This window comes from Babylonia areolata, chromosome 5 (genome assembly GCF_041734735.1).
Source record: "Babylonia areolata isolate BAREFJ2019XMU chromosome 5, ASM4173473v1, whole genome shotgun sequence".
In the NCBI taxonomy this organism is placed as follows: Eukaryota; Metazoa; Mollusca; class Gastropoda; order Neogastropoda; family Buccinidae; genus Babylonia; species Babylonia areolata.
Window position 1 is genome coordinate 54,733,626 of NC_134880.1, and position 27,500 is coordinate 54,761,125.

Sequence of the window (27,500 nt, forward strand, 5' to 3'; positions counted from 1 at the left end):
GTGTAACAACCTCTCTATCCTGTATCACTGGCGGAAAATACAAGCGCATGGGTGTTTGAAGCATGACAAAACAGGTGTGTGGTTTAAACCGAGTGTGGACGTGGTTTCGAACTGATCTTCTTCTTTCCATTACACGACCAACATCGACAACCGATGACTCTGTCGTGGTTCATGCATGCTGGGCATTTTCGTGTCTCCATAACCCACCGTACACTGACATAGGTTACAGGATCTTTAACGTGCGTATTTGATCTTCTGCGTGCGTATACACACGAAGGGGGTTCAGAAACTAGCAGGTCTGCACATAATAATTATGTTGACCCGGGAGATCGGAAATATCTCCACCCTTTACCCACCAGGCGCCGTTTCCGTGATTCGTTCCCGGGACCCTCAGACTGAAAGTCTAACCACTCGGCTATTGCGCTCGACTGTCAAGTTAGAGAGAGAGAGAGAGAGAGAGAGAGAGGTTTAATGTGCATCGGCCTTTGGCCACAATCTACATTTCTTGTGTGTGCTGGTCGTAAATATTCACGTGCAATGGTTGAAACGTATATATACCTCCCCCCTTCCCCCCTCACCCCCCACCCCCAAAAAACCCAACAAAAACAAACAAACAAACAAACAAAAAAACCTTGTATATTCATTGCAATGTGCACGTATACTGACTTTTGGACAAAAAGTATTCAACACATTCATTTTTACTTTTTTCTTTGTGCCCAGTAAATGTAATAACCTGGTCTTTTAATGTCTTCTTCAAGACTGCAGTGCAAAAGGACACACGGTTTGCTAAACGTGTTGTTCAAACTTTGCCTCTCGAAGTAAGATTTATACAAGGAAGAAGAAGGCATGTCGAAATCAACTGTATGCTACAAAAAAAATGTAAACAACAAATCTTCGAACCAAACCCATTCCATCGTCACCACGATTTATTTTAACTCACTGATAACCAATCACTGGCGATAATGTTTGACCAGGTGTAGCAGTCCATTCGTTCCCCATTGCTTTTAATCCCCCCGGGGTCAAATCTTTGCCAGTGCACAAAAATAACCCCGGGGTATTTGCAGACCCGCCTGGAATGACCGTTGGGGGTGAGTTTCGACTGGACAGAGGTGACACCTCCTTCACCCTTCCAGTTGGAGTTGCCCCCACCCCCACCCAACTGCCCCCTTAATGGGTATGGGAGTCATTCAGGTCAGATTGAACTGACCATTGGGGGTAAACCGTGCCCTCGGAATTGCACCCCCCGTTGCCTGCTCAGTTGGCATTAGCTGCCAGTAAATGGGGAAGGAGGCATTTCAGGCAAGCCTCCAATGACTCGGGCTTGATCCAGTTCGACCGCCGCAACCCCCCGCAACAACCGCCCCCGCCCCCCCCCCTCCCGCCTCCTCCGCCCCCCATCCCCTCTCCCCACCCCCGTTCCACTTGGTAACTGAGAACCTGATCATCTTTCACTGGGGGAAGGAACCACTTCTCTGACCTGCTTTCTCCACTCTAAACTATACAATATATATATATATATATATGGGGGGTGTACATTGAAAATATTACGCTGTTCGGGTGGTTTTTCATTCATCATCCTGTTTCTGATCCAGGTTAATCCAGATTAACCTTGGGATTTTCATGCACTTCGCTGGAATAACCTGGCAGGAAATTTAGCCCTGCCCATCCGAACCTCACCTACGTACGAAACAAATGAGATCCAGCTACCACTGAGTCGTGGGGGTGGGAGGGGGGTACTTCAGTCATTCAACAAAGAAACCTGAAACCTGAACCGAAGCGAAGATTAAAGCCGCCCGCTCCCCGAAAGAAATGAGGAAGGAAGAGGCAAAGTGACGATGAGATGAGAGTCCCTGGCGACAGAAGCCCAGATGGTGAAAGTCCATAGCCCACTGGACATTCCTGCCTTTACTCGTGTCTGCCACTGACCTTGCCGTCAGGACGGAGGTCAATACAAACCAGACCCTCAGATCACCCTCGCTTTTTTCTATTCATTATTATTATTATTTTATTTATTCCACATGATAGCTGATAGGAGGAAGAACCATGCGATGCAAGCTACCCCAGGATTACCGCCCACTTTGTTTAAGCCATGTACGGTGGTACGGGGATGGAGAGGTGGAATGATGGGGAGGGGGGTTGGGGGGTGTTGTAGGTGGGAGCAGGGAGGGTGTGCCATTTCAACCTTGCCGAGAACCACCATTCCCATTTTTTTCCGCCAAGTGCCGAGTGGGGGTAAGGGCGCGAAGGGGAAGGAAGTGGGTGGAGTGGAGTGGGGGTGTAGGCGGGGGCAGGAGGATGGAGGGGTGTGGTGGGAGCGGAGGGGGGTGGGGGGGGGAGGGTGGTAGCAGGAAGGCAGTTCAAAACTAGCATAGATTTACCATTCCCCTTCTTTCCGTCATGTTTGCAGTGTGAAGAGAAGGGCATGGAGAAGATGGGCGTGTGTGTGTGTGTGTGTGTGTGTGTGTGTGTGTGTGTGTGTGTGTGTGTGGCGCGGGGGAGAGCGGTGGTGGGGGGTGGTGGGGGGAATGGAAGGGATGACAGGGGAAACGAACTTCAAAACTGGCCGGGAATTCCCCTTTCTTCCGTCATGAAATGATGTGCAGGAAGGCGGTCGATGCAAGCTAGCACAAAAAAACCCTCCACTGTCACTTCTGTCGCTTTCTTATTGGAAGGAGGGCGGTTGATGAGGGGGAGGCGTTATCGTTCTTAATTTGCTACGAATTATCCCGAGAGTCGACGGGCGCAATAGCCGAGTGGTTAAAGCGTTGGAGGGTCCGGAGTTCGAATCTCGGTAACGACGCCTGGTGGATAAAGGGTTGGGATTTTTCCGATCTCGCAGGTCAACATAATAACATCACGTGCAAACCTGCTTGTGCCTGAACCCGCTTCGTATGTATACGCGAGCAGATGATCAAATACACAGGTTAAAGATCCTGTAAATCCATGTCAGCGACTGATGGGTCATGGAAACAAGAACGTACCCAGCATGCGCACCCCTGAAAACGGAGTATGGCTAAAAACGGTCATACACGTAAAAGCCCACTCGTGTACACACAAGTGAACGTGGGAGTTGCAGCCCACGAACTAAGAAGAAGAAGAAGACCTTGGGGGCTCATTTGAATCTTGCCCATTATGACCCGGAGGTAAAATCGAATCCTCCTGCAGGAGAGGATGGGTGGTGTGAAGGGGGGTAGTGGTGATTTGAGGCTGTTGCCACCAGTCTTTGACTGGTTCTTCCGTCCATTCCTGTGTGGAGACGTTGTCGACGAACGAAACACCGCTGCCTTTGTGTGTGAAGTGTGTTTGCCTCAACGTTTGTACGTGTGGGAACATCACTTTTTTGACTCACTTGTGTAAACAAAGTAAGTCTATGTTTTAACCCGGTGTTCGGTTGTCTGTGTGTGTGTGTGTGTGTGTGTGTGTGTGTGTGTGTGTGTGTGTGTCCGTGGTAAACTTTAACATTGACATTTTCTCTGCAACTACTTTGTCAGTTGACACCAAATTTGGCATAAAAATAGGAAAAATTCAGTTCTTTCCAGTCATCTTGTTTAAAACAATATTGCGCCTCTGGGATGGGCACACACACAAAAAAAAATGAAGCCTAATTATATGCAAACTGCATTTACTGTTATATTCATATTTTTTTTGTATTCTCAAAACTTGGCACTTTGATCTGATATTCTGACCCAACAGCTAGAGCAGTCATTATTATCATTTTTTGTTCAAACAGGAACTTATTTTGCTAAGCATGGAAGTTTTATTTATTTTGCAAACGTTTTGGTGCAGATAGTAAAAAATGGAAATTACTCTGTAATGCTAGGGGAGTTAATTTGCTTTAAACTGATCTTTCTCATCTTAAACATTACATTTTGAAATTATACTCAATACATAAAAAACTTGGACTTTTTTTTTTTTAGTGTATCACAAGTGAGTCTTGAAGGCCTTGCCTCTCTTGTTTTAGGTTAAGGAAGGGTTCACATTAGGGGCGTACAAGCCTCTTTTTTTATGAATGAGTAATAGGATCTATATTTTTTTCATACGGTGGAGATATTACCACATTGACGGACTCACAGATCTGCCATTGTTTCAACACACACACACACACACACACACACACACACACACACACACACACACACACACACACACACACAAAATCACACGCGCGTGATCAAACATATTAAAGTATTTTAGATTTTATTTTGCTCAGTTTTCACACACACACACACACACACACACACACAAGCCTACACACACACGCGCGCGCGCGCGCACACACACACACACACACACACACACACACACACACACACACACACACACACACACACACACACACTTACACACACACACTCATACACTTATACACACACACGCGCGCGCGCGCCCGCCCCCGAGCAACGTCGTTCGTAAGCTCACGAATGGAGAGCGAGTAACTATTGAGAGAGACACAATCAGAGAAACAGAGAGACACACACAGAAAGAACGAACGAATGAAGTTTTATTTTAAGAGGGTGAAGGAGTAAGCACAATGGGCTTGTTTACAACCGGACCTCCGGACGAGAAAATTAATGATGAAAAAAAAAAAGAAAAAAAGTGAGAGTCAACTTCACAACAGCAACATCAAAATTAAATACGTATGCACATACATAAGTATGTATATATATATATATATATACAGAGAGAGAGAGAGAGAGAGAGAGAGAGAGAGAGAGAGAGAGAGATAAATATATATATATATATATATAGATAGATAGATAGATAGATAGATAGATAGACATAGATAGATATAGATATAGATATATGTGTGTGTGTGTGTGTGTGTGCGATACACTGGACGTTATAAATAAATGATAACACGGACGATAGGGGCGGGGTGTGGTGGAGAGCAGAAAGAAGAAGAGACAAGTGAAAGGGTAAAGAAATTGCGGGAGGCTGACCGAACAGACACATTTCAAAAGATAGATCCTTGGAATAGGCAACATAACTTTGTAAACATGACGGGCAGTGTTGGTAACAAATTTATTTGTTTAGTGAGGGGGGAAGAGGTGGGGGGAAGGGCAAATCCAGAAACTATTTTAAGCATAAATAGACCTTTGTTATGTAGAAGTTTTGTTTTCAGTGGAAGGATATCGAGAGCTTTATAATCGTATGTTGTTAATGACGAAGATTTTTAAATACCTAATTCTATGGATTGTCAGTGCAGACTTAGCAGGGGTTTCATAATGTTGTCACTTGCTGAATCCCACACTGTCGAAACACAGTTAATGTGTGATTTGATATAAGCGTTGAAAATATCCCTCAACAATGAGGATTCAAAAAGTGTCTAATTAAAAAAAGAAAGTTATAATTTGTTTTCATGATTATACCTTTTTGCTTGACAGCCTGATACTGTACGGCCACACCAGGTTATTGATAGTGACGTCAACGATTTTGTGGAGGACGACTTCTTCAATCTTTTCACCATTGATGAAAATGGGCGAAATAAAATTTTATGGACATATTTTGACGTTTTCGTCTTGTGATTATTAGGTGTTTCTTCGTCCGAACGCAGTGACGCCTCCTTGAGCTACTGAAACTGAAACTGAAACGGAGGTGTTTCTTTTTATAGCATGGAGCAACATATCATTCAGTTCTGACCATACAATCAAGTGGTCAATATTTCCTGGAAGAGAAAGAGACACGATATGACTGGTATGAACGGTGGCATCAGCAAACATATAACATTGTGCCTTTTTTATTATTATTTTTTTTATAAGGTTAGGTTTTTGATGGATGCGAAAAATATGGTAGGTCCCAAAACAGAACCTTGAGAAACGCCACAGTTAGTCGACAATTACATAAACATAGAGCCATTTGTGAACACAAGTTGTTTTCTTTCAGAGAAAAAAAAAATGAGGTAAGTTCTAGTGTGTTGAAAAATAACGTATAGATCTTTTTTTTCTCTTTTTTTCCTTTTTTTTTCAGGTGAAAAGAATGATCAGTTGCACCAAAAGCCTTCATAAAGTCAACAGCCAGAGCTCGAGTAATTTCATTATTGTTTATGTTAGTAATCCATTGATGTACTATATTTGTTAGTGCTGAATAAAATCAGTAATTTGCTCTAAATCCAGACTGATTTAGATGGAGCAATTCAAAATTATTAGAAAGCTTAAAGTTGTGTTTATTTATGTCATCAATTTCCAGATATTTTGATAATACTGGCAAAACAGAAATTGGTCTGTAGTTTGAAGGTGCAGAGCGATCGCCATTCTTAAGAGACAGACAGATAGACAGACAGACAGACAGACAGACAGACAGAGAGAGAGAGAGAGAGAGAGAGAGAGAGAGAGAGAGAGAGAGAGAGAGAGAGAGAGAAAGAGAATGGCAATGGCAATGACAATGATAATGATCAATTTAAATGTCATCAGCAGTGAACATGCTATGTGACATAGGGATACACAGTTTGTCATCATTTATGTATACAATAAAAAGAAAACAAATGCAAGAAACGACAACGTATTCCTAAATAAGCATTATCTATCGGTGATCAGCACAGAGAGCAGAGAGAGAGAAAGAGAGATAGACAGACAGATAGAAAGAGAGATAGAGGACATATTTCAGCATTCTTTTCCGTTGTAAACTGTCAGTACAAGGTTTTGTTTCCTTATTTAATTTATTTCATATTTTCATCAACTTTTATTTTCTTACTTTGATCTTTTGTTGGTGGAGGGAGAAGTTGGGTAGGACATCTTTCAATTTCGTCCTTAGTTGTTTTGTTGTTGTTGTTGTTGTTTTCTTTCTTCATTCATGTCATGCAGCAGTGCACAGATTTGCTTGTCTCTAATTCTTTAATTTCTAGGGCAAAGTTGTTGTCTTTTTGGTCACAATGTCGCGGAAAAATTCCTTGCACTTTTGTCGAAATCGCCCGTTGCACATGGAATAGACGAAGGCGTTGACGGCACTGTTTAGATAGATGGACCAGATAGTGATATCGTAGATGTTGGACGAACAGTTGGGGAAGTTTTCGCAGTGGATTGTAGGATCATCGAAAAAAGTTCTGCACACAAAAAATAATTGTTATTATTATTACTTTTTTTTCTTTTTTTTTAAGAAAAAAAGAAAGAAAAAAAGACGGTCATGCACATAAAAACCCACACGTGTACATACGAGTGAACGTGGGAGTTGCAGCCCATGAACGAAGAAGAAGAAGAACGAATGAATGTACTTGATTTATTGCAGGGCGCGTAAAAAAACAACAAAAACCCCCCAAAAAACATAGGCTGTGAATTCACAACGCCACGCAGACACCAACGCATGCAATACAAAGGTTGTGCCGAGAAGGAGGACAAAGAGGTGGTGGGAGAGGAGGAGCAGTAAAAAAAAAATAAAAAAAAATAAAAAAAAATAAAACAAGGAAAAAAGATTTTTTTTTTTTTTTTTTTTTAAAGCAAGCCACCTCAGCATTCAGATTTAAATCAGATTTTTCTTCAGTTTTATGGAACGTTTTGGAAAGATAAGATAAGACAAGATAAGATAACATAAAAACAAATTGCCGCATCAGTCCACTATTTGCTGGTTTTATCAGCATTCATATCAGTATCAGGAAATCACTCCGAAATGTTTTATCAAGTTTTTGTGAAAGCATCATGATTTATAGTTCATTATTATTTTTCTTGTTATTCTTTTTTTTTTTTTTTTTTCACTTGAATACATACCTTGAGCACAGCTCTTAAAATTATATATGACATCCTGTTGCAATAATTCCTCTTGATAATCGGAAGTGGGGGCCGGGGGGTGTTGGGGATGAAACAGTCACTAATTGACCAGGTAATCAATGTCAATCACCAAGATAGCCTAGAAACCTAAACTTTCAACATTCACCCAAAACCTAGACTTTCAATAAACACCCAAACCACATACTTTCAATCATCATACAAATTGTAGACTTTCAACAATCATCCAAACCATAGATCAACAATCATCAGGACGATTCAGGGACTCAATCTACAAGTCAGAGTAGGAACAATGATATATATATATATATATATATATATATATATATATATATATATATATATATATATATATATATAATATGATATTATATATAATTTGTGTGTGTGTGTGTGTGTGTGTGTGTGTGTGTGTGTGTGTGTGTGTGTGTGTGTGTGTCCTACCTTACGACAAGGTGCGGAAGCCAGTTGATGATATAGAACAAGGTCAGCACAGACATCATAAAAGTTGTGCGGTGTCTCATCCTCCGTACACCCGTGTTGACGGAGACAATGTATCTCCTCCCTCCCTCCCTCTTCTGTTGAGTGCTGGCTTGCTTCTGCCCATCTGGCGGATTTGATGTTCCCTCTCCGGGGGCAGCTTCTTCACTTCTTGGCCGACCCAGTTTGTCCTCCAGTGCATCATTCTTTGATTCCTCACCCTGTGTGAGTGTATATTTGTCTGTGGTATAAGTGTCTAGCAGTGTCTCTGAGTCTGGCAACGAAGGTATTGACAGAAGGTTGAAGGTGTTGACGGGGTCGAAGATGACAAACCGATGATGTAATTCTTTCATCAGTTCGCTGTGGAAGTCCTGCCCGCTGAGCGACCCCGTCATCAACACGTGCTTTTGGTTCCCTGGTGTTTCCTGCGAGACACATTCATTGCTGGCATTGGCGACAGTCGTCCCTGGTTCAGCAGCTGTAGAGACAGTTTGGACCTGATTTTCTTTCAAAGAACGCTGTCTTTCCTGTTTCTCCTTCCAGAGGTGTATGCCGATGGATACATAGCAGATAATCATGGTTGCCAGTCCAGCGAGAAACGTGATGCCAACAACGACAGTGTAAGTCATCGGGTACGGAGTGTCCTTGTACTCCTCTTCATACCAGCACATTCTGAACTGAATCCCTGGCTCAGTGGTGTTGACACTGTGCATGCCGTAGAACGGGATGAAAGGCACGAAGATCACCACAGCGGAGCACACAGTTCCCACGGCGAGGTGAAACGCCTGCCTGTGGTTCAGCTGTTTTCGCAAAGGGGCACAGATCCTCCAGAACCTATCCACAGCCACTAGCACAAGCACGAAGTTAGAGGCTTGAGTGGAAAGCGTGGAGAAAGCAAAGAAACTTCTACATCGCCAGTAGTTGTCTTTGTAGGCATTGGAGACGGTTACGATTTGTATCGGTATGGCGAATATGTTGGTGATGAGATCCAGGGAAGCAATGAAGAGAATGAAGACTCTGTTGGCGCTGGGTTGGAACCTGAATCCATAGACGAGGAGAACCAGAGTGTTGCCCAACAAACCCACAATGCTGATCAGGGAGAGGTAGACGACCACTGGCGTGCGGTTCTTGAAAGAAGTGTCGCTCAAGCGGATGAGGAAGGTTTCCACCTGAACAAACAAAAAACAGCTTTGCTGGGTTTTGCTTTGGCCGCTGGTAGTTAATGTATGTGTTAAGTATGTTTTTTTTTTTTCAAACGAAAGGGTTCAGCAGATTGACGAAAGCTTACAGTGGGGTCAACAGCAAAGTAAGAGCTGTACGATCAATTGTTTCTCCACTGCAATTTGAATTCATGTACAGATTAGTTTTAGTCTACTACTCTGAAACTAGGACGCACGATTGCACTGGTTCCTAGTGTGCAGCAGCTTTAGGGGCTATTTGGCCTTCGGAGACCACCCCAACTCTTATTGGCCGAGGGAGTGGGGTTGTGACTTGGGCTTGTCTATGCTGTAATCTTCAATGTAATCAAAATCTCGCCCCGATAGTTGGGACAGCAGTAGCATCCTTCGCTGTTTAGACACGAGTGACCATCATACACAAATGAATAAGGAGCTTGGCCTTTGGGTGACAATGTCTAATGTGGGGGTAGCTGTATCGTAAATAAATTGGCTTATATTCAGCGTGCTAATGTTAAGCCCATTACTATAAAATGAAAAAAAGTAATGCTTTCGTGATTGAAGTACGTGGATTATTCGGTGTGAAAGAAAGAGATTTGGGGATATTATTAAAATATTTTATGGCTTCGAAGCCAAATGTAGTGATGTGGTACGTGCAATAAAACAAATATTATAGACATAAATATGTACACACAGACACACACACACACACACACACACACACACACACACACACACACACACACACACACACACACACACACACACAGAGAGACATATATATATATATATATATATATATATATATATATATATGTGTGTGTGTGTGTGTGTGTGTGTGTGTGTGTGTGTGTGTGTGTGTGTGTGTGTGTGTGTGTGTGTGTACACTTTGCTTGACAATAATAATGATAACAATAGTGTACATTTATATAGCGCCCTTTCTCTCTAAGAGCTCAGGGCGCTTTACATGAAAAAAAACAAACTACTACAAGTTACATAAAACATTCATGACCACTCTTTCTCAAGAATACACACACTCTCCCACTCTCACTCTACATACATCCAAAGTGAGCTGACATGGGTGGTGTTGGAGAACAAGGAAACTGAGAGTACTTACATATTTAAATAGTTTTTAAAAGATGAGTTTTTAGTGATGAGCGAAAAGCAGAAATAGAATCAGATGCACGGATATGATGAGGAAGGTTGTTCCAGATGTGAGGAGCAGCAAAGAAGAAAGAACGTTTACCCTAGGTTCTTGTGCTGACACGAGGAAGTTTCAAAAGATAACAGAGGAAGAGCGGAGATTTCTTGCGGGAGTGTAAACACTGATAAGGTCAGAAAGATATGCAGGTCCTGCGGAGTGGAAAGCAGAACAGCAGAGACACGCACCTTTGTATTTAATTCTCGCTTCAATGGGGAGCCAATGTAGAGTGCGGAGGTGAGGAGAAGTATGATAAATACGTGGTACTCTAAGAGTCAGACAGGCAGCATTGTTTTGAAGTTTCTGAATTCACTGAAGAATATTATGTGGACAGCCTATGAGAAGAGAATTACAGCAGTCAATTCGTGACAGCAGAAAAGAAGAAATAAGAGTTTTAGTTGTTTCAACAGAAAGGTACTGACGGATAGAGTTGATGCGAGGAAGTTCACAATTGACTATGTGTATCAGACTTACTACCTGAGCATGCATGCTTAGGTTTGAGTCACGAATGACTCCAAGGTTCCTTGCTGATTTAGAAAACTGAACTGTGGCATCACCAACTACAACAGAGGCAGAAAAAGAAGTCGATGTGGACATTCTTGCAGAGGAAATAGTCATAGCTTCAGTATTGCCATTATTTAACATAAGCTTGTTGAATGTCATCCAGGATTTAATATCGAGAACACAATCCTGCATTGACAGAATCAGACTGTGTACTTGGTTTGGTTCTGCAGACTTTTGTAGCTTAGTATCATCAGCAAAAGAGTGGTGAAAAACAGAATGGCCAGAAATGACATCAGAAAGAGGAGCAGTGTACAGAACGAACAGAACGGGGCCCAGGACAGAGCCTTGTGGCACACGATAGGAGATCAGGATTAGATCAGACTTAAAGTTACTAACAGACAATTTGGAAAACCAACTGAGAACGGTTGAGTGAATCCCCAAAACATGTTCAAGTCTGGATAGGAGTATACTGTGGTCTATTGTGTCAAACGCAGTCGACAGATCGAGCAAAGTTAACACAAATAGTTTACCTTCATCAACAGACAGTAACAGGTCATTGACTACTTTCAACAAAGCAGTTTCAGTGCTATGGGCAGATCTATATGCTGACTGAAAAGAAGAGAACAGGTTGTTTAATGCTAAATGGTCTGGAAGTTGGGAGAGAACAATTGTTTCAATAATTTTGGACACAAAAGCAAGGTTGGATACAGGGCGAAAACTTTTGAGGTCATTGTGATCCAGAGTGGCTTTCTTTAGCAGTGGCTTAACAAGTGCAGTTTTGTATACATCAGGGAAGACACCAGAATTTTAAGAATCATTTATATTTTTTTGTAAGTGCAGGCAAAACAACATCCAAACACTCATACAGTAGTGGTGTGGAAAGGGGGTCCAGATCACATGTTTTTGGAGCAGACTTTTTCAACACACTAAGTACAGAGGTGTGGAAAAAAATATGTGAAAAAAAAAAATATATATTGCCAACATTGTGCACAATGTCTCAGAATTATATGAAGGGAATGAAGAGCCCGTTACTTTGAGTCCACGGATGTTATGCATAAATTTTATTCCTCACGATTTGACACATTCTGAAACCAGCAGGTGCCTTTTCATATGTTAACATATGTTTCAGCATATCTGTTTAAATTTTTATGTAAACAGTTTGTTATGTTTGGAATTCACTGTTTGGAACGTCATTTGTCAATATTATTTTGTGACATATTTTGAGCAGAAACCGTTGACAGTTTTTTTGCTTAATTTCCCTTCATCTTCATTTGTGTTTTCTTCCTTTGAGACTATGAAACGTTTAGTTATCGTAGTGATACGATGGTGAACGCTTGTACCAAAACTGACATTTTGTTTATATTTTGTTATCCAAATAAATACATACAAGAATATTAACAATCGATATTGTTTGTAGTCAACGCGGACGCGTGCGGTTTTGTAAAACAAACTGGACAGTGCTAAATCATGTTTTACAAGTAGCGTTTGCAAAATATAGTATGGTAATGTAAAACGATCAGTGATTTAACTAACACACAAATTAAAGATTAATCAAATAGAAACATGGATACATATATCGATATTTTGGTATGTAGATAGATAGATATGTTGGTAGATAGACAGATTGATAGGAAGATAGAAAGATAGATAGATAGATAGACAGGTTACCGAATATATTAATGTCAACAACCAATAAAGTAAAATAATATAAAACCTATGTAAAGAAGAGCGTATATTCATAAAAAAAAAAAAAAAAAAAAACAAACAAAAAAAACAACATACACATTAACCAATCAATCAATTGACATATCTTACCTCTTCCTGTGTCCCTTCTGTTGAACTATTATTAGCTGACATTTTTTCTTTTACGTACTTTTTTGTCTTTTTTTCTTTTGCATTTTTTTTTTTTTTAAACTTTACTCTGTCGTTTTCCCGCCTTCTTTTCCAATAGTGAGTTCAGATGAAGCAATGTCTGAATGACTACAAATCGTCCCTCCGCATACAGTGAAGGAAAAATGCAAACTGAACCCGCGGCTTTGCGGATACTGTTGAAATTGTTATATCACATACATGCATGCAAGTCATAATCATCACCAATGAGCGTTCGTCCGCATTATTTAATTAAGAAAAAAAAAAAAAAAAAAAAAAAAAACAGTGAGGCCTCAGTTGCTAATCTTACCGGAAGTATCCTCTTCACTGTTATATCCGGTTGCAGTTATATTTTCATGAACTGGTAAGAGAAGCTACCAAATCGATAGGCAATATCAGCTTTGTTTTAGTCTCAGAGAGAGTTCGCTCCAGTTCAGTTTCTCAAGGAGGCGTCAATGCGTACGTAGGGACAAATCCATATATGCTACACCACATCTGCATAAGCAGGTTCCTGACTAGCAAGCGTAACAGTAACCCAACGCACTAAATCAGGCCTTGAGGGAGAAAAAAAAGAAAAAAAGAAAGATGGTCTAGGTCGTCAAAATGTGTTCTCTTATTTTCTGAGACTGATTGATCAAGCCAACTGACTGATCAGCTAATTTCTACTGACTGAGCAGAAAAGGGTATAAAAAAAAGTAGGTCGTCAATTCTTCAGCCTTCGAAGACTGATAACGTTCAAATGAAGAAAGAAAGAAAGAAAGAAAGAAAAATAGACAAAAATGTACACAGAACAAAAAAAAAAAAAAGGGATAATTAACGGGGCCTTCCAGCCTTGACAGACAACTGGGAACACCACCTTTTTCCTTGCGTCCCATCGTGGCTTTCACTCGTCATATCAGGAACGACCCACAAGCGGCCGATCCTGGATCCTCCACAGGTGTTTCGGAACACGGTGCCAGTCCTCACAGAGAGACTGCAGTTCAAAATTGCTCACACACACACACACACACACACACACACACACACACACACACACACACACACACACACAGAGAAAGGCGCTTTTTTGACGCTTTGACACTTTAATGTCATTGGCCACGAGGTCCTTATGACATGGCTGAATGCATCAATATGCTGAGAGAGAGAGAGAGAGAGATTAAATTCATTAACTAGTTCTGAAACCTTGTTATTTCTTTCCTTGCCTGGTACAGATTTGCAGAAACAGTGAGGCACTCCCCTGCCCTTGTCTGCACACGTCGACTGACACTCTCATCTCATCTCATCTATCCCTTGACCCGTGGGTGGGTCGTTGGGGCACCATGGATGACTGCCTGGTCAGCTCGCGCCACCTGCCTGAGTTCAGATGAAGCAATGTCTGAATGACTACAAATCGTCCCTCCGCATACAGTGAAGGAAGAATGCAAACTGAACCCGCGGCTTTGCGGATACTGTTGAAACTGTTATATCACATACATGCATGCAAGTCATAATCATCACCAATGAGCGTTCGTCCGCATTATTTAATTAAGAAGGCCCAAGATATCCGAACATTCTATATCTCTGCAGCTGCCTTCACCTCTACACTCCATCTCGCTCTCTACGATCGGTTTCGGATCCACGCTGTTTACGCACACCCAGATTCAAACATTCGACTGTTGGCTGCCGTTCTTTCTCTGTTTCTGGACCTTGCAATAGGAATGGACTTTTTCTTTCTCTTCGTCAAGTCTCCGCACTCAGCTCTTTCAAGTCTGGTCTTAAAACCCACCTCTTCCCAAAATAGCCTCCCTTCACTGCCTCTTCCTTGTCTTTAGTTTTTTTGTTTTTTTTGGGGTTTTTTTTGGTGTGTTTTTTTCTTTCTCCAGTTTTAGAGTTATGCATGCGTGTGAATGACTGGTGCGAAAGCGCTTTGATTTGTCTCTGCACAAGATTCAGCACTATATAAATGTAATAATTATAATAACATTCGCGCCCAAAGGTGCTTGGTTCTAGGCAGCTTTCCTCAGACACTGTTCCACTATTACATCTTTAACTCACTCAGTACGGCCAGTCCTCTCTTCTCCTCTACACAGACCCCTCGGATGTCCAGTAGGTGTCTGAATGACCCAAACTTTAGCTTCCGTCGTAAGAATTGTGGTATTCTTTGTCAACATTCACCTCTTCAGCATAAGAGCCTTCGTCTTGCAGTATTTTGATGATGGTAATTCGGGTGAAACGCTGTTAACGTCGTCTCTTTCGCCGTTCGTATGGAGAGAGTTAAAAGGTGATCATAAAACCTGTTCGCTCGAACATTACTTTAAAGATAGCATCAGTTTATATGGTTTTATCAATCTTTTTTGTGAAAAAAATACTTTAAGGAGAGCATCAGTTTGTATGGTCTAGTCAAGTTTTTGTTGTTGTTGTTGTTAAAAAAAAAACTTTAAAGAGAGCATCAGTTTGTGTGGGTTTATCATGTCAAAAGACTTGAGCATTCATTGTTGGTATTCTTGACTTGACTTTCAAGTGGTACAACAAGCATGCGTCTAGCTCGAACGGACGTGACGCATTGATGCAACCAAAGTGATGGCATCAGATGATGACGTAAAGATGGACAGGAAACTGACTCGCTGTGGGAACTCTCAACAAAATCTCGCGACTCCCGCCCCGGAAATGAGCACACTGACTTGGTGGATCCAGTTACGCTGTTATGCCTACGTGAGATGGAGACGATGTGAGAGAAGGAAAGAGAGGGGGGGGGGGGGGGGGGGGGGGGCAGTAGTAAGGATATATGAGTGTTGTGGGAGATGAGGAGGGTGGATAAGAAGAAACAAAAGTGGATCTGCCGAAAGTTTTTAGTCTGAGTCACTGACCAACAATTGACTCAAACCAGGATTTGTGCGTTATAAGACCGAAATTAATGTAGTTTATGGTATTATGTGATATGCAGAGAGAGAGAGAGAGAGGGGGAGAGAATGGGGGGAGAGAGGGAGAGAGAGAGAGAGAGAGAGCTCTGCAGAAGCCAAGTGGACGTGCGAGCATGTGTGTGTGGGTAGATGGGTGGGTGGAGATGTAGAAAGGAAAAAAAAAAAGTGGACGGTTATCCATCTGCCTAACATTTTTGGCACTTACCACACAACAAGTGGCTCACAGTGGCACTTACCACAACAAGTGGTTCACAGCAGGATCTGTGCGTTAAAAGAGAAAATGTATGTTATGATCTTATGAGATATGCAGAGAGAACTGAACGCTGAACACTGAAATGTTTAATGTCATTAGCTGTAAAGCTCTAGTGACATGGTAGGTACAAATCAGAACAAAAATGGTGCAGAACAAATAACAGCGCAGTGATGCGAATGCGAGTTTTGCATTTGTATAACTCTTTTTTCTTTTTTTGGGGGGGTGGGGGGGGTCACAACAGATTTCTCTGTGTGAAATTCGGGCTGCTGTTCCCAGAAAGAGCGCGTCGCTTTTGTTTCGCCGGCTTTGGGTTATTCTTTGGGATACACAAAGGAATGGTTTACATATGTCCTAAAGAAGAGAGTAGAGCCCTATCTAGGCTGGGTTGTATTAGCGATCTTAGCAGTAATAAGTCTATGCCAACATCATAACTCTAAGCAAACTTAACGGTGCTATAGCCGAGTAATTAGAGCGTTGGGCTTTCAATCTGAGGGTCCCGGGTTCGAATCTCGTGACGACTCCTGGTGGGTAAAGGGTGGACATTTTTCCAATCTCCATGGTCAACATAATATGTGCGCGGACCTGATTGTGCCTAAACCCCCTTAGTGTGTATACGCACGCAGAACATCAAACACGCACGTTAAAGATCCTGTAATCCATGTCAGCGTTCGGTGGATCATGGAAACAAGAACATACGAAGCATGCACACCCCGGATACAGACTATGGCTGCCTACACGGCGGGGTATATAAGCAAAACGGTCATGCATGTATGTATGTGTGTGTGTATATGTGCGTGACTGAAACCTGACTGAATAATACAGGAAACGAATGATGAGCGCAAAAAGGCAGCCGTCAGTCGCCTCTACCCAGGTAGGCAGCCTGTTGTGCAAATGACTAATCCGTGTTTGCAAAACGCTTTGAGCTTGGTCTCCGACCAATGATAGGCACTATATAAGTATCCGTCCACATCATATCAGAGACCTATTTGCTGATGCGGAGGGGCCGTGGTGGAAGCGGTTTGGCGTTGGAGTGCTCAGACAATTCCAGGCCCTGTTTCGGCATGGTGCTGTATTCTTGAGAAAGGCATGTTGGTCCAATTTTCCCTCACTCTAGTGTACTCGAGTGTGAATGGTTATCTGACTTTGGTTGTGGCTGGGTAAGTTAAAACGGCAGAAGGAGAGGAGTAGTGCTCGCCTTCCCATGCCGTGTCCTAGATGCAATGAATATACATTTACTGCTCTGAAGATGAAAAGGCTGTTGGACCTTTCTCCCCCCCCCCCCCCACCTCTTTAAAGAAAAGCAAAAAACAACAGCAACAACAAACAAACAAACTTTTGACTGCTAACATCCACTAATTTTGCTTAAATAACCCAGCGTCCGTATCTGTGAGTGACATTTTGATGTTACAGAACAACCCTTTTATCTGACGTGAAATCACTCTGCCAGCTGACTTCCTGAACACTTTAAGCGTATCCTGTGAACTGTCATCGCCACTTAAACGGCAAAGTTGTACTCTGTGTTTCATCGTCACCATCTGGTATGCATGTTGCTGCGTTCCTGTTCACCTTTTGACCTCTCCCAGTTATCTTCCCAGAAACACACGTCCTTCAGTGTGTGGATGAAAAGTTCAGACGGGAAAACTTTCCGTCTTCGAAAATTGTGAATATGTTCTAGTTTGATTTAATCACATGGTATGAGCATTAAGATACTATAAATTTAGTTCAAACATTCAGAGAGGTTTAACAACATGGTGAGAATATTCGATTCAGTTTCAGATACGTTGTCACTGGAGGTTGAGAGACAGAAATGTTACGAAGCGTTATATCAAAGGCTGTCTTTTTGGTTCGCTATTCAGGTCTGTTCCAGTTTAATAACGGTGTTTATTTACTCCAGGTCAGAGATAGCAAATTTGTAACCTGCATGGTTCATTAGCTGTCACGTTTTGCATTTGTCGTTATATTTGTACATTCATTCATTTTTTTTATGATTATGTAACCTTTGACTCCTGGGATAGACTTAAACAAAGCACACAACAAGCCATCCCAGCTTTGCTCTGACTGCTTGCTTGCAAACAAGGCAGATGGAATAGGTTCAACATCCAAACAGGAATCGTCCTTTAAAAGGAAATCCCTGGCTCGTTGTCATATCCGCCCGCCAAATTTTATGACACAGAACGACAAGAAATACATCAATAACAATATAGTAATAATATTTTATTTTGATATAGCGCTATAATACAAGCATAAGGAAGCTCTAAGCGCTTTACAATCCAGTACCTAAAGTGAAACAAGAAAGCATATAAAGAGCAGTAGAAGCATAAAACAGAATCATTAATATCATGAAAACACAATGCATAAAACTCACAAAGTTACATACTCTCAATACTACAACTGTTACACTTCAACACACACACACACACACACACACACACACACACACACACACACATGATTAAACAGCTGAGATAACAGCAATTTTCACTTAAAATGCATACATGTAAAAAGGAGCATAAATGTAAAATTTGCATGCCATAGATTCTGTAAAAAATGTAAAAAAAAAGTCTTGGATAAAAAAGGTAAAAGGATTAAAAATCGACAGTCATTCTCCCTTTCGAAACACACCATCACCATCCATCTACCCACCCCCATTCTCTCTACTTACCCATCACACACACTCACATTGCTATGAGCCTAGGACAACAGCACTATATCAACTCAACTGCAACATTTCACAGCAGACTGACATGTGACGCGTTTGATCTTGAATGTGGCACATACAGCAGCCGAAAACCAGGCTACATGTTTTTTGCTCGAGTTTGTTGGCATTTGATTCAGAATCAGGACAGACTGGAATATTAGATGGTAAAGAGTAAACATGGATTTTTTTTTCTTATTAGAATTAAACAAAAAAGAAAGAAAAAGACCCATAATAACAGTATAATTCTGCATAGTGACATATATCACGTTACACAGAGCTCAGATAAACAACAACAACAACAACAACAACAACAAAACCAACACCGTACTCCTCTAGGAATCGTCCATGGCGTGCCTCCAGAACATGGTCAACACATGAGAAATCAGAACAAGTGGAGTGATGGCCTAGAGGTAACGTATCCGCCTAGGAAGCGAGTGAACCTGAGCGCGCTGGTTCGAATCACGGTTCAGCCGCCAATATTTTCTCCCCCTCCACTAGACCTTGAGTGGTGGTCTGGACGCTAGTCATTCGGATGAGACGACAAACCGAGGTCCCGTGTGCAGCATGCACTTGGCGCACGTAAAAGAACCCACGGCAACAAAAGGGTTGTTCCTGGCAAAATTCTGTAGAAAAATCCACTTCGATAGGAAAAACAAATAAAACTGCACGCAGGAAAAATAAAAAATAAAAAATGGGTGGCGCTGTAGTATAGCGACCCGTTCTCCGTGGGGAGAGCAGCCCGAATTTCACACAGAGAAATATGTTGTGATAAAAAGAAACACAAATACAAATACAACAAACACGCAAACATAGATCTGTACTTTATTCAATTTGGATGAAGTTTTTCCTTTATTTTATTTTATTTTATTTTTAGATTTTGATATCTCACAGAAAAAGAGAACCCAAATATAAAAGAAGTAAATGAATAAATACATGATTAAACATTCAGAATTACATACCAACAACAACAACAACAATAATAATAATGATAATAACAACAACAACAATATAACTACAACTACTTCTACTACTACTACTGCTGCTGCTACTACTACTACTACTACCGCTACTGTAACTGCTACTGCTACTACTAATGGCAATAGCAAAATCAATAAATGTATTTAATATATTGTACTTTTATGGCACAAACTCCCTATAGACGGACTATAAACGCCTTACATAAAACATTACATATACAAGAGTGCATTATATACAAAATAAGAGCACATAAGGGCATAGAAGTGGAGAAAAAAAAAATGTACCCCACCAACACAATGCTACAAATAGCAGATATCAATAACGGAGGTATAAAATACCCCCCCCCCACCACCACCACCACAGACACACACTGACACTTCAAACGCCGACCCACAAGCACACACAACACGGGAAAACTGGAGGGGGGATACAAGGGTAGTGTACAGGGTGGAATGACACAAAGAACTGTGCTTCGTCACACCCAAAGGCCATTTTGTTAAGCGGGCTTTTCAGATTTCTTTCAAAAGAGGGTAGGTAGAGTTGGTGAGTGGCGGAGATCAAGAGGAAGAGAATTCCAAACAGAAGTCGCTGGATACTGAAAAGCCCTTTGACCAAACTAATGTCTTTGAAGAGACCATGGGAACTCGATTAAGCTTTTCTCCAGAAGATCCGAGAGAACGGGATGGAGTGTGAATATAAAGAACAGAAGATAGAAGAGCGCGCGCGCTCGAAGGAATGAAAACAGACACAGAGAATGAAGTAAAAACATAGATACATGATCGTAGAAATACAAAGGAAATGTACATACAGGGGGTGGCGGATGGGGGACTGCACTGGAACGAGGTGGGTATCAAGGCCACAAGTAGAGGGTCTGAGTGTAGAGATCTGACGAATGGAGAGAGAGAGAGAGGGAGAGAGAGAGAGAGAGAGAGAGAGAGAGAGAGAGAGAGAGAGAGAGACGAACGAACGAACGAATGAACGAACGAATGAAAGAACGAAAGAAAATTTATTTTACGAGGGTAAAGGAGTAAGCACAAAGTACTTGTTTACATCCAGCCCTCTGGACAAGAATAATAATTGAGAAAAAGAAGAAGAAAAAGAAAAGAAAAAAAAAGAAAAAAAAGAAAGAAGCGACAGTCAATTCACAACACCAACGTCAAAATTACACAAGCACGAGAGAGAGAGAGAGAGAGAGAGAGAGAGAGAGAGAGAGAGACAGAGACAGAGACAGAGAGACAGAGACAGAGAGACACAGAGAGAGAGACACAGAGAGAGAGACACAGAGAGAGAACCAGGGATAGATTGTTTGAATCCGGGAGCACGGAAACAGAGCGGAACTGAAGCTGATCACAAAGAGCGACAGTATCAGTATCAGTATCAGTAGCTCAAGGAGGCGTCACGGCGTTCGGGCAAATCCACATACGCTACACCACATTTGCCAAGCAGATGCCTGACTAGCAAGGTAACCCAATGTCAGTTATGACGTCCAGAGATGAAGGCAATCACAGAGACGGAAAGAGAACGGGTAGTTTAGTTTATGAAGTTAGAACAGAGAGTGCTGATGTTGATCGGGTGCAACAGTCGAGTAGTTAAAGCATTAGGCTTACAATATGAGGGTCCCGGGTTAGAAACTCGGTAACGGCGGCCGGTGGGTAAAGGGTGGAGATTTTTCCGACCTCCCTGGTCAACATATGTGCAAGCCTGCTTGTGCCTGAACCCGCTTCGTGTGTATACGCAGGCAGATGATTAGATATGCACGTTAAAGATCCTGTAATCCATGTAAGCGTTCGATGGGTTATGGAAACAAGAACATACCCAGTGTGTACCCCTCGAAAACGGAGTATGGCTGCCTACATAGCGGGGTGAAAACGGTCATACACGCAAAAGCCCCAATCATGTACATGAGAGTGAACGTGAAAGTTGCAGCCCACGAACGAAGAAGAAGAAGAATATGATCCTCGGTATGTCCGAGACAGAGAGCCCATGGAAATATTTGCCAGAGCGGAAACAAAACGTGTTCAGATCCTTTTCTTTGTGTGTGCTGGTATCAAAGGAAACTAAGCTAAGAGAACACTGGCGATTGAAATCAGTTCACACGGACATATTTTTTCTGCTTCAGATAAACAAGACATGTTTCTTAAGGCTCATTCAACTGCTTGTCAACATATAAGTGAGTGACTAAACAGTATACAATGAAGCTCTTCAAGATGGTGGTCAGTCCAGTTGATTGTGTGATGCAAATGGGGCATCAGAGGTCATCGGTCCTACAGGCTGACTTGTCCTGTAATGATTCAGCTGGAAGGGGGTACCAGTCAGAGTCAAGGCAAGGGAAGGCAAGTCCCAGCCTTCAATTAATTTAAGCTCCCTGTCATAGGAGCTCACAGAAACAGTGTCGGAAAGGAGGGATGTATACCAACCAGTGCAGGTATTCTGGAGGAAGGGATAGGAGTTAGAAGTGAAAGGCGCCTCCACCCCTTCCATGAAATCGAACATGGTGGGGTGGGAAAAGAAAAGGAAGAGTGGAAACTTCAAAGTTATTCTTTAAACACAAAAAAATATATCACATCCTTTTTTTTCTTTCTTTTTTGTTTTGTGTTGTTTTGTTTTGTTAACAAAATGTAGTCATACCCCGAGGCGATCTAGTGTGAGCACCACGGAGTAAATTGTTTTTAATGTAAAAATATATACAACAATTACACAAACATGTAAATCTGTCGTCTAAATGGTCAAAAGTGGTTCAAACAAAAACAGAAATTGTTATGACGGGTCCGTATTTTGTTTCAAAGCCATGGTCACTGCAAATGGTTTTCCTGTCCATTCTGCATCGTTGTTAGTCTACCATTTCTTAACTCACTGACTACAGCCATTCCTCTCTTCTCTACACAGACCCCTCGGATGTCCAGTGGGTGTCTCAATGACCCAACCTTTAGCTTCCGTCGTCAGAATTGTGGTATTCTTTGTCAACATTCACCTCTTCAGTATGAGAGCCTTCCGCTTGCAATATTTTGATGATGGTAATTGGGGTGAAACGCTGTTAACGTCGTCTCTCTTCACCGTTCGTATGGAGAGAGTTATTTAAGATGTCCCGGTGTTCTTCAAATCAATTACTGTTTCACTGAGGGGAAATGATGTCATCAGGGTGGCTGTCTATAACTTCAACTCACTACCATGGGAACAACAACAACAAAAACAAACCTCCCAGGCTGCCTGATTTTAATTTCTGGCACACAGCTTTTCAGCGGAACCACGGAACAGTTCCTTGCATTTCTCTCGAAAGCGCTCGTTGCAGAAGGAATAGACGAAGGCATTGACGGCGCTGTTGAGGTAGTAGGAACGGATGACGATGGGGTAGATGTTGTAGCCGCAGTCGGTGAAGTTGTCGCACCAGTTGACGGGATCGTTGCGAACAGCTCTGGGAACAGAATGAATGGTGAGTCAGTACATCAATTCAAAGAACAGCCGTGAAGAAAATGTACGCAGCAAAATGAACGGAAGTGGGGGACATTAAGGACGACTGACGTTGTAGAATGGACAACAACAAAAAACGCCAACAGTTAGCACACACACACACACACACACACACACACACACACACACACACACACACACACACACACACACACACACACACACACACACACACACACAATCACTTGAGGACGCCTCTACAAAACCATATTGAATTATATTATAAAGATACATGTTAAATATTCATGGATTTTCAGATATTATCTTTATTCATGTTATTCATGTTATTTAAAAAATCCCATTCGGAGCGGCACTGGGTATGTAGATGACACGCGGCTGTATTCTTTCTTTCCGTGACAAAGATTTTGCAATAACTACCCGAACAATTATAAAACGTATTGAACATGTTCATGCAAAATTAAAAGTAAGGAACAAAGAAGAAGAAAAAGAAGAAGAAAAAAAAAAGAACAACAACAGCCTGGTAAATTCAAAACGACAAAGAACCGATTTAATAAACACCTTTGATTAAAAAACGGAACAGAATTTGATTTTCGGTGTCTCAAAGCCAGTGCGGAGTTTCGTTTTATGATTAACGTATCCGTGTGGACAGGAGGGAAGAGAATTGCCCCAGTTGTGGTTCCATATAGGGTGTTTGAGATGAATGAAGTTTTGTGAATTGTCGCGAAAGATGGAGTTGAGAAAAAGAGGAGGAAAAAACAGATATATATACATACATACATATATATAATATATATATATATATATATATATATATATATATATATATATATATATACATATATATATATATATATATATATACATATATAAAGTTTCAGCTCGGCCTTACCTCATGACAAAATGTGGCAGCCAGTTACAGATGTAGAACAGTGTCAGCACAGACATCATCAGAGTCGTACGCGATCTCATTCGGCGCACGCCTTTCTGCATCTGGGTACTTTTCACCGCTGCCCTTTTCTTCTCTCTGGCCGGATGTTGCCTTCGTTCACACTGTGTACGTGAAGACTCCTTTGCTTGAGAACTTTCTTCAGCTTCTAGGGGAGACTGCTCTCTTTTCGGCAATTCACGTTTTGATTCGTCACAGAGTGTAACAGGAAACGTTTCTGTTGTGGACAGTTCGCAGCTTTTCGTTTCTCTGGTTTCAGGGTATGAAGATGTCGAGCTTGTGTTGTAGCCTGTGGTACTGGTGGTGGTCTCACTTATTTCTTGGTGGACTCGAGCCGACACCTCAGTTTTAAGTGGCATTGTTTCCTTATTGTTGTGTTGCTCCTGTCGATCGTTTGGTGATTTCCTATCGCGCAAAGCAGGAAGTGTCCCTCGTTCTTCAGCTTTGGAGGCATCTTGACGTTGTGTTTCCCTCACTGAACGCTTCTTCTCTACCTTCTTCCTCCAGAGTGTGATACCAATCGACAGGTAGGAGACTCCCATGATGACCAGGCCAACAGAGAACGTGATGCCAGCAACGATGGTGAAAGCTGCAGGATACACAGTGTGCTTGTACTCATCCTCCGACCAGCACATTCTGGCCTGAATCCCTGGCTCAGTGGTGTTGACACGGTGCATGCCGTAGAACGGGATGAAAGGCACGTAGATCACCACAGCGGAGCACACAGTTCCCACGGCGATGTAAAACGCCTGCCTGTGGTTCAGCTGTTTTCGCAGAGGGGCACAGATTCTCCAGAACCTGTCCATGGCCACCAGCACGAGCACAAAGGCAGAGGCTTGAGTGGAGAGTGTGGCAAATGTAAAGAAACCCGGCATCTCCAGTAGTTATCGTTGTAAGCATAGCGGATGGTGGCGATTTGCAGAGGTAGGCCGAGAGTGTTGGTGATGAGATCCAGGGAAGCCATGAAGAGAACGAAGAGTCTGGTAGAGCTGGGTTGGAACCTGAATCCATAGACGACGAGAACCAGAGTGTTGCCCACAAAGCCCACAATGCTGATCAGGCAGAGGTAGACGACCACTGGCGTGCGGTTCTTGAAGGAAGCGTCGCTCAGGTAGCTGAGGAAACTCTCCACCTGAAAGTAAACACATGAGATCTTGCATTTCTATTCTCTGACCAACAGAAAGCTAGTATGGTGTTTTGAATAGAGGTCAGCAATGCTGAGACATAGACACATTAGAGATGTGTATGGTTGCATGATTTTGAATTTGTTAGGAAGGTTTATGGGAAGCTTCTGTGGACAACCAGCGCAAGGAGATTTATTTCATTTATTATTATCATTTTATAGTCTAGTCTCGACAACAAAAGTGCTTGATTCCTTCTAGAGTGAGGTATTTGCTGAATGGAGTTGATGCGTTTGAGTTCAAGGTATGCAACCTGACCTGGCGTGTTTTCGTTACATGATGACGCATTGTGATATTTTGATCAGGTAAAAAATGGTGGCACACATACTTATAGAACGAGGTGGCACTGTTGCCAGAAGAGATGTCTGCAGACGGAGTGCGTATCATTCGTCAGCTTTGCGAAATGACCGCCAACATGAAAAGAATCATACAAAGTATCAGCTGTCATTTTAGCTATGGCATTCTTGGAAAACATTCGTTTCCCAACTGGCAATCGCCTCGCATACCTCCCCCTGCCCCCCCCCCCCCCCCCCCCCCCGCCCCCAACACGCCCCCGAACTATTCCTATGCCCGCAGTCCCCACTTTCGCCCATGAAAATATTGCAAGCTGCAAGAAAAGCTGTAGGAAAAAAAGCAGCAAGATAAGAAGTCCATGAAAAAAACCCGTCATGTTTCTTTTACTTAAACGAAAAAAACAAAACAAAAAAAAACTAGACATCTAGGTATCGGTTGGTGGACAGTGGAGAGGTTATTTTCTCTCAACTGATAAACATTCCTTGTGTCTGATTAAAAACAACAACAACAAACAAACATAAATAAAATAAAATAAAATAAAATGTACCACCGCTAAAGGTGGATCCCAACTGCTTTGGTCGAAAACGTGCCGCTACTGTACCTAATGACAGAATTTGAATAATCAATAAACTGAATTTTTCAACTCGCATCCATCCCACTTTCGAAACCATGATGTCCTCAGACCTATCAGTTCTAATATTTACAGCACTAATTTTCTTTAACCCCCCCCCCTCCCCCCAAAAAAAAACCCAACAACAACAACAACAAAAAAACACCCCAAAACACAAAACAAAAAACAACAACAACAAACAAACAAACAAACAAAACAAAAACATTTTGTAGGCATGTATCATCATTCACATATTAGGACAAATTCTCTTAAGAAAATAGACTAATGATGTGTTACAATGAAATGGAGTGTCTGTCAGAGATCAGTTGTATTTAGTTCACACTGCTTGGACGTTTCTGGTGATTGATGACATCATTTTTGTCCTCAATTCCAACGTTTTGTGTAAATGTTCAAAATATCCAAAGGAAATAAGATGAATGAGAAATACAAGAAACACAGAAAGACAAAAAACAACAACCAAAAAACCCAAACAAACAAACAAACACACACCAAACCCCCCCCCAAAAAACAACAGACAAAGAAAAAACAACAAACCAACAGAGAAACCGGTGTTAAATGACATATCTCTTTCCATTATCATTATTTGTTCCTATTCATTTGTTCATCTATTTAAACATTATTTTATTTTATTTTATTTTATTTTATTCATTTTCATGATGGTGATTATTACTGTGTCTTACAACATTCAATGTTATTATGTGGTGCATCTGTTGTATAAAAAAAAAAATAAAATAAAAACAAAACAAAAAATGATTGAAGAGATTTTTTTTTTCTATAATTAAATATAAAAAACATAATTCACACACACACACACACACACACACACACACACACACACACACACACACACACACACACACACACACACACACACACACACACACACACACACACACACACGCACACACATGCACAACGAAAACAAACAGACATAACAAATAAAAAAAAGATGAATGAATAAATGAAAAAAAGAAAAAAAGAAAAGAAAATAACAGATAAATATAACCACGAAAGTAACTTGAGACAACCTTTCCCTCCTCCTCCACCCCTCTTCACCAGTTTGGTTTGCCTTGTCTGCTCATTCCCACAACCCCATCATCTTCCCTGACCTCTCTTCCAGTTCCCAGGCACTATCCCTACTTCCTACCTTCCTATGCTTTTACCCAAACCTTCAGCCTGTTCACATGTCAGGTTGTGTCAAGAGTACCCCCCCCCCCTCCACTTAGCTTACAATGTGTCGGATACT

The 27,500-nt window shown here is 41.7% G+C and overlaps 2 protein-coding genes across 2 annotated transcripts in view; both read right to left on the reverse strand.

Moving 5' to 3' along the window:
• Positions 1-6,393: 6,393 nt before the first annotated feature.
• On the reverse strand, positions 6,394-13,113 carry LOC143282541 (uncharacterized). The gene is made up of 3 exons (XM_076588219.1): positions 12,891-13,113; positions 8,160-9,364; positions 6,394-7,039 (listed from the first exon to the last, which is right to left on the reverse strand). The coding sequence occupies exons 1-3, from the start codon at positions 12,930-12,932 to the stop codon at positions 6,838-6,840; spliced, it is 1,449 nt and encodes a 482-aa protein (XP_076444334.1). The 5' UTR covers positions 12,933-13,113; the 3' UTR covers positions 6,394-6,837.
• A 9,326-nt stretch (positions 13,114-22,439) lies between these two features.
• Positions 22,440-27,500, reverse strand: part of LOC143282552 (uncharacterized) — a 7,652-nt gene continuing 2,591 nt past the window's right edge. The window contains exons 2-4 of the mRNA XM_076588238.1: positions 25,022-25,280; positions 24,092-24,983; positions 22,440-23,185 (exon numbers count right to left, since the gene is read on the reverse strand). Of these exons, the coding sequence (XP_076444353.1) occupies positions 22,987-23,185; positions 24,092-24,983; positions 25,022-25,280 (1,350 nt within the window). The 3' untranslated portion in view covers positions 22,440-22,986. The remainder of the gene's footprint in view (positions 23,186-24,091; positions 24,984-25,021; positions 25,281-27,500) is intronic.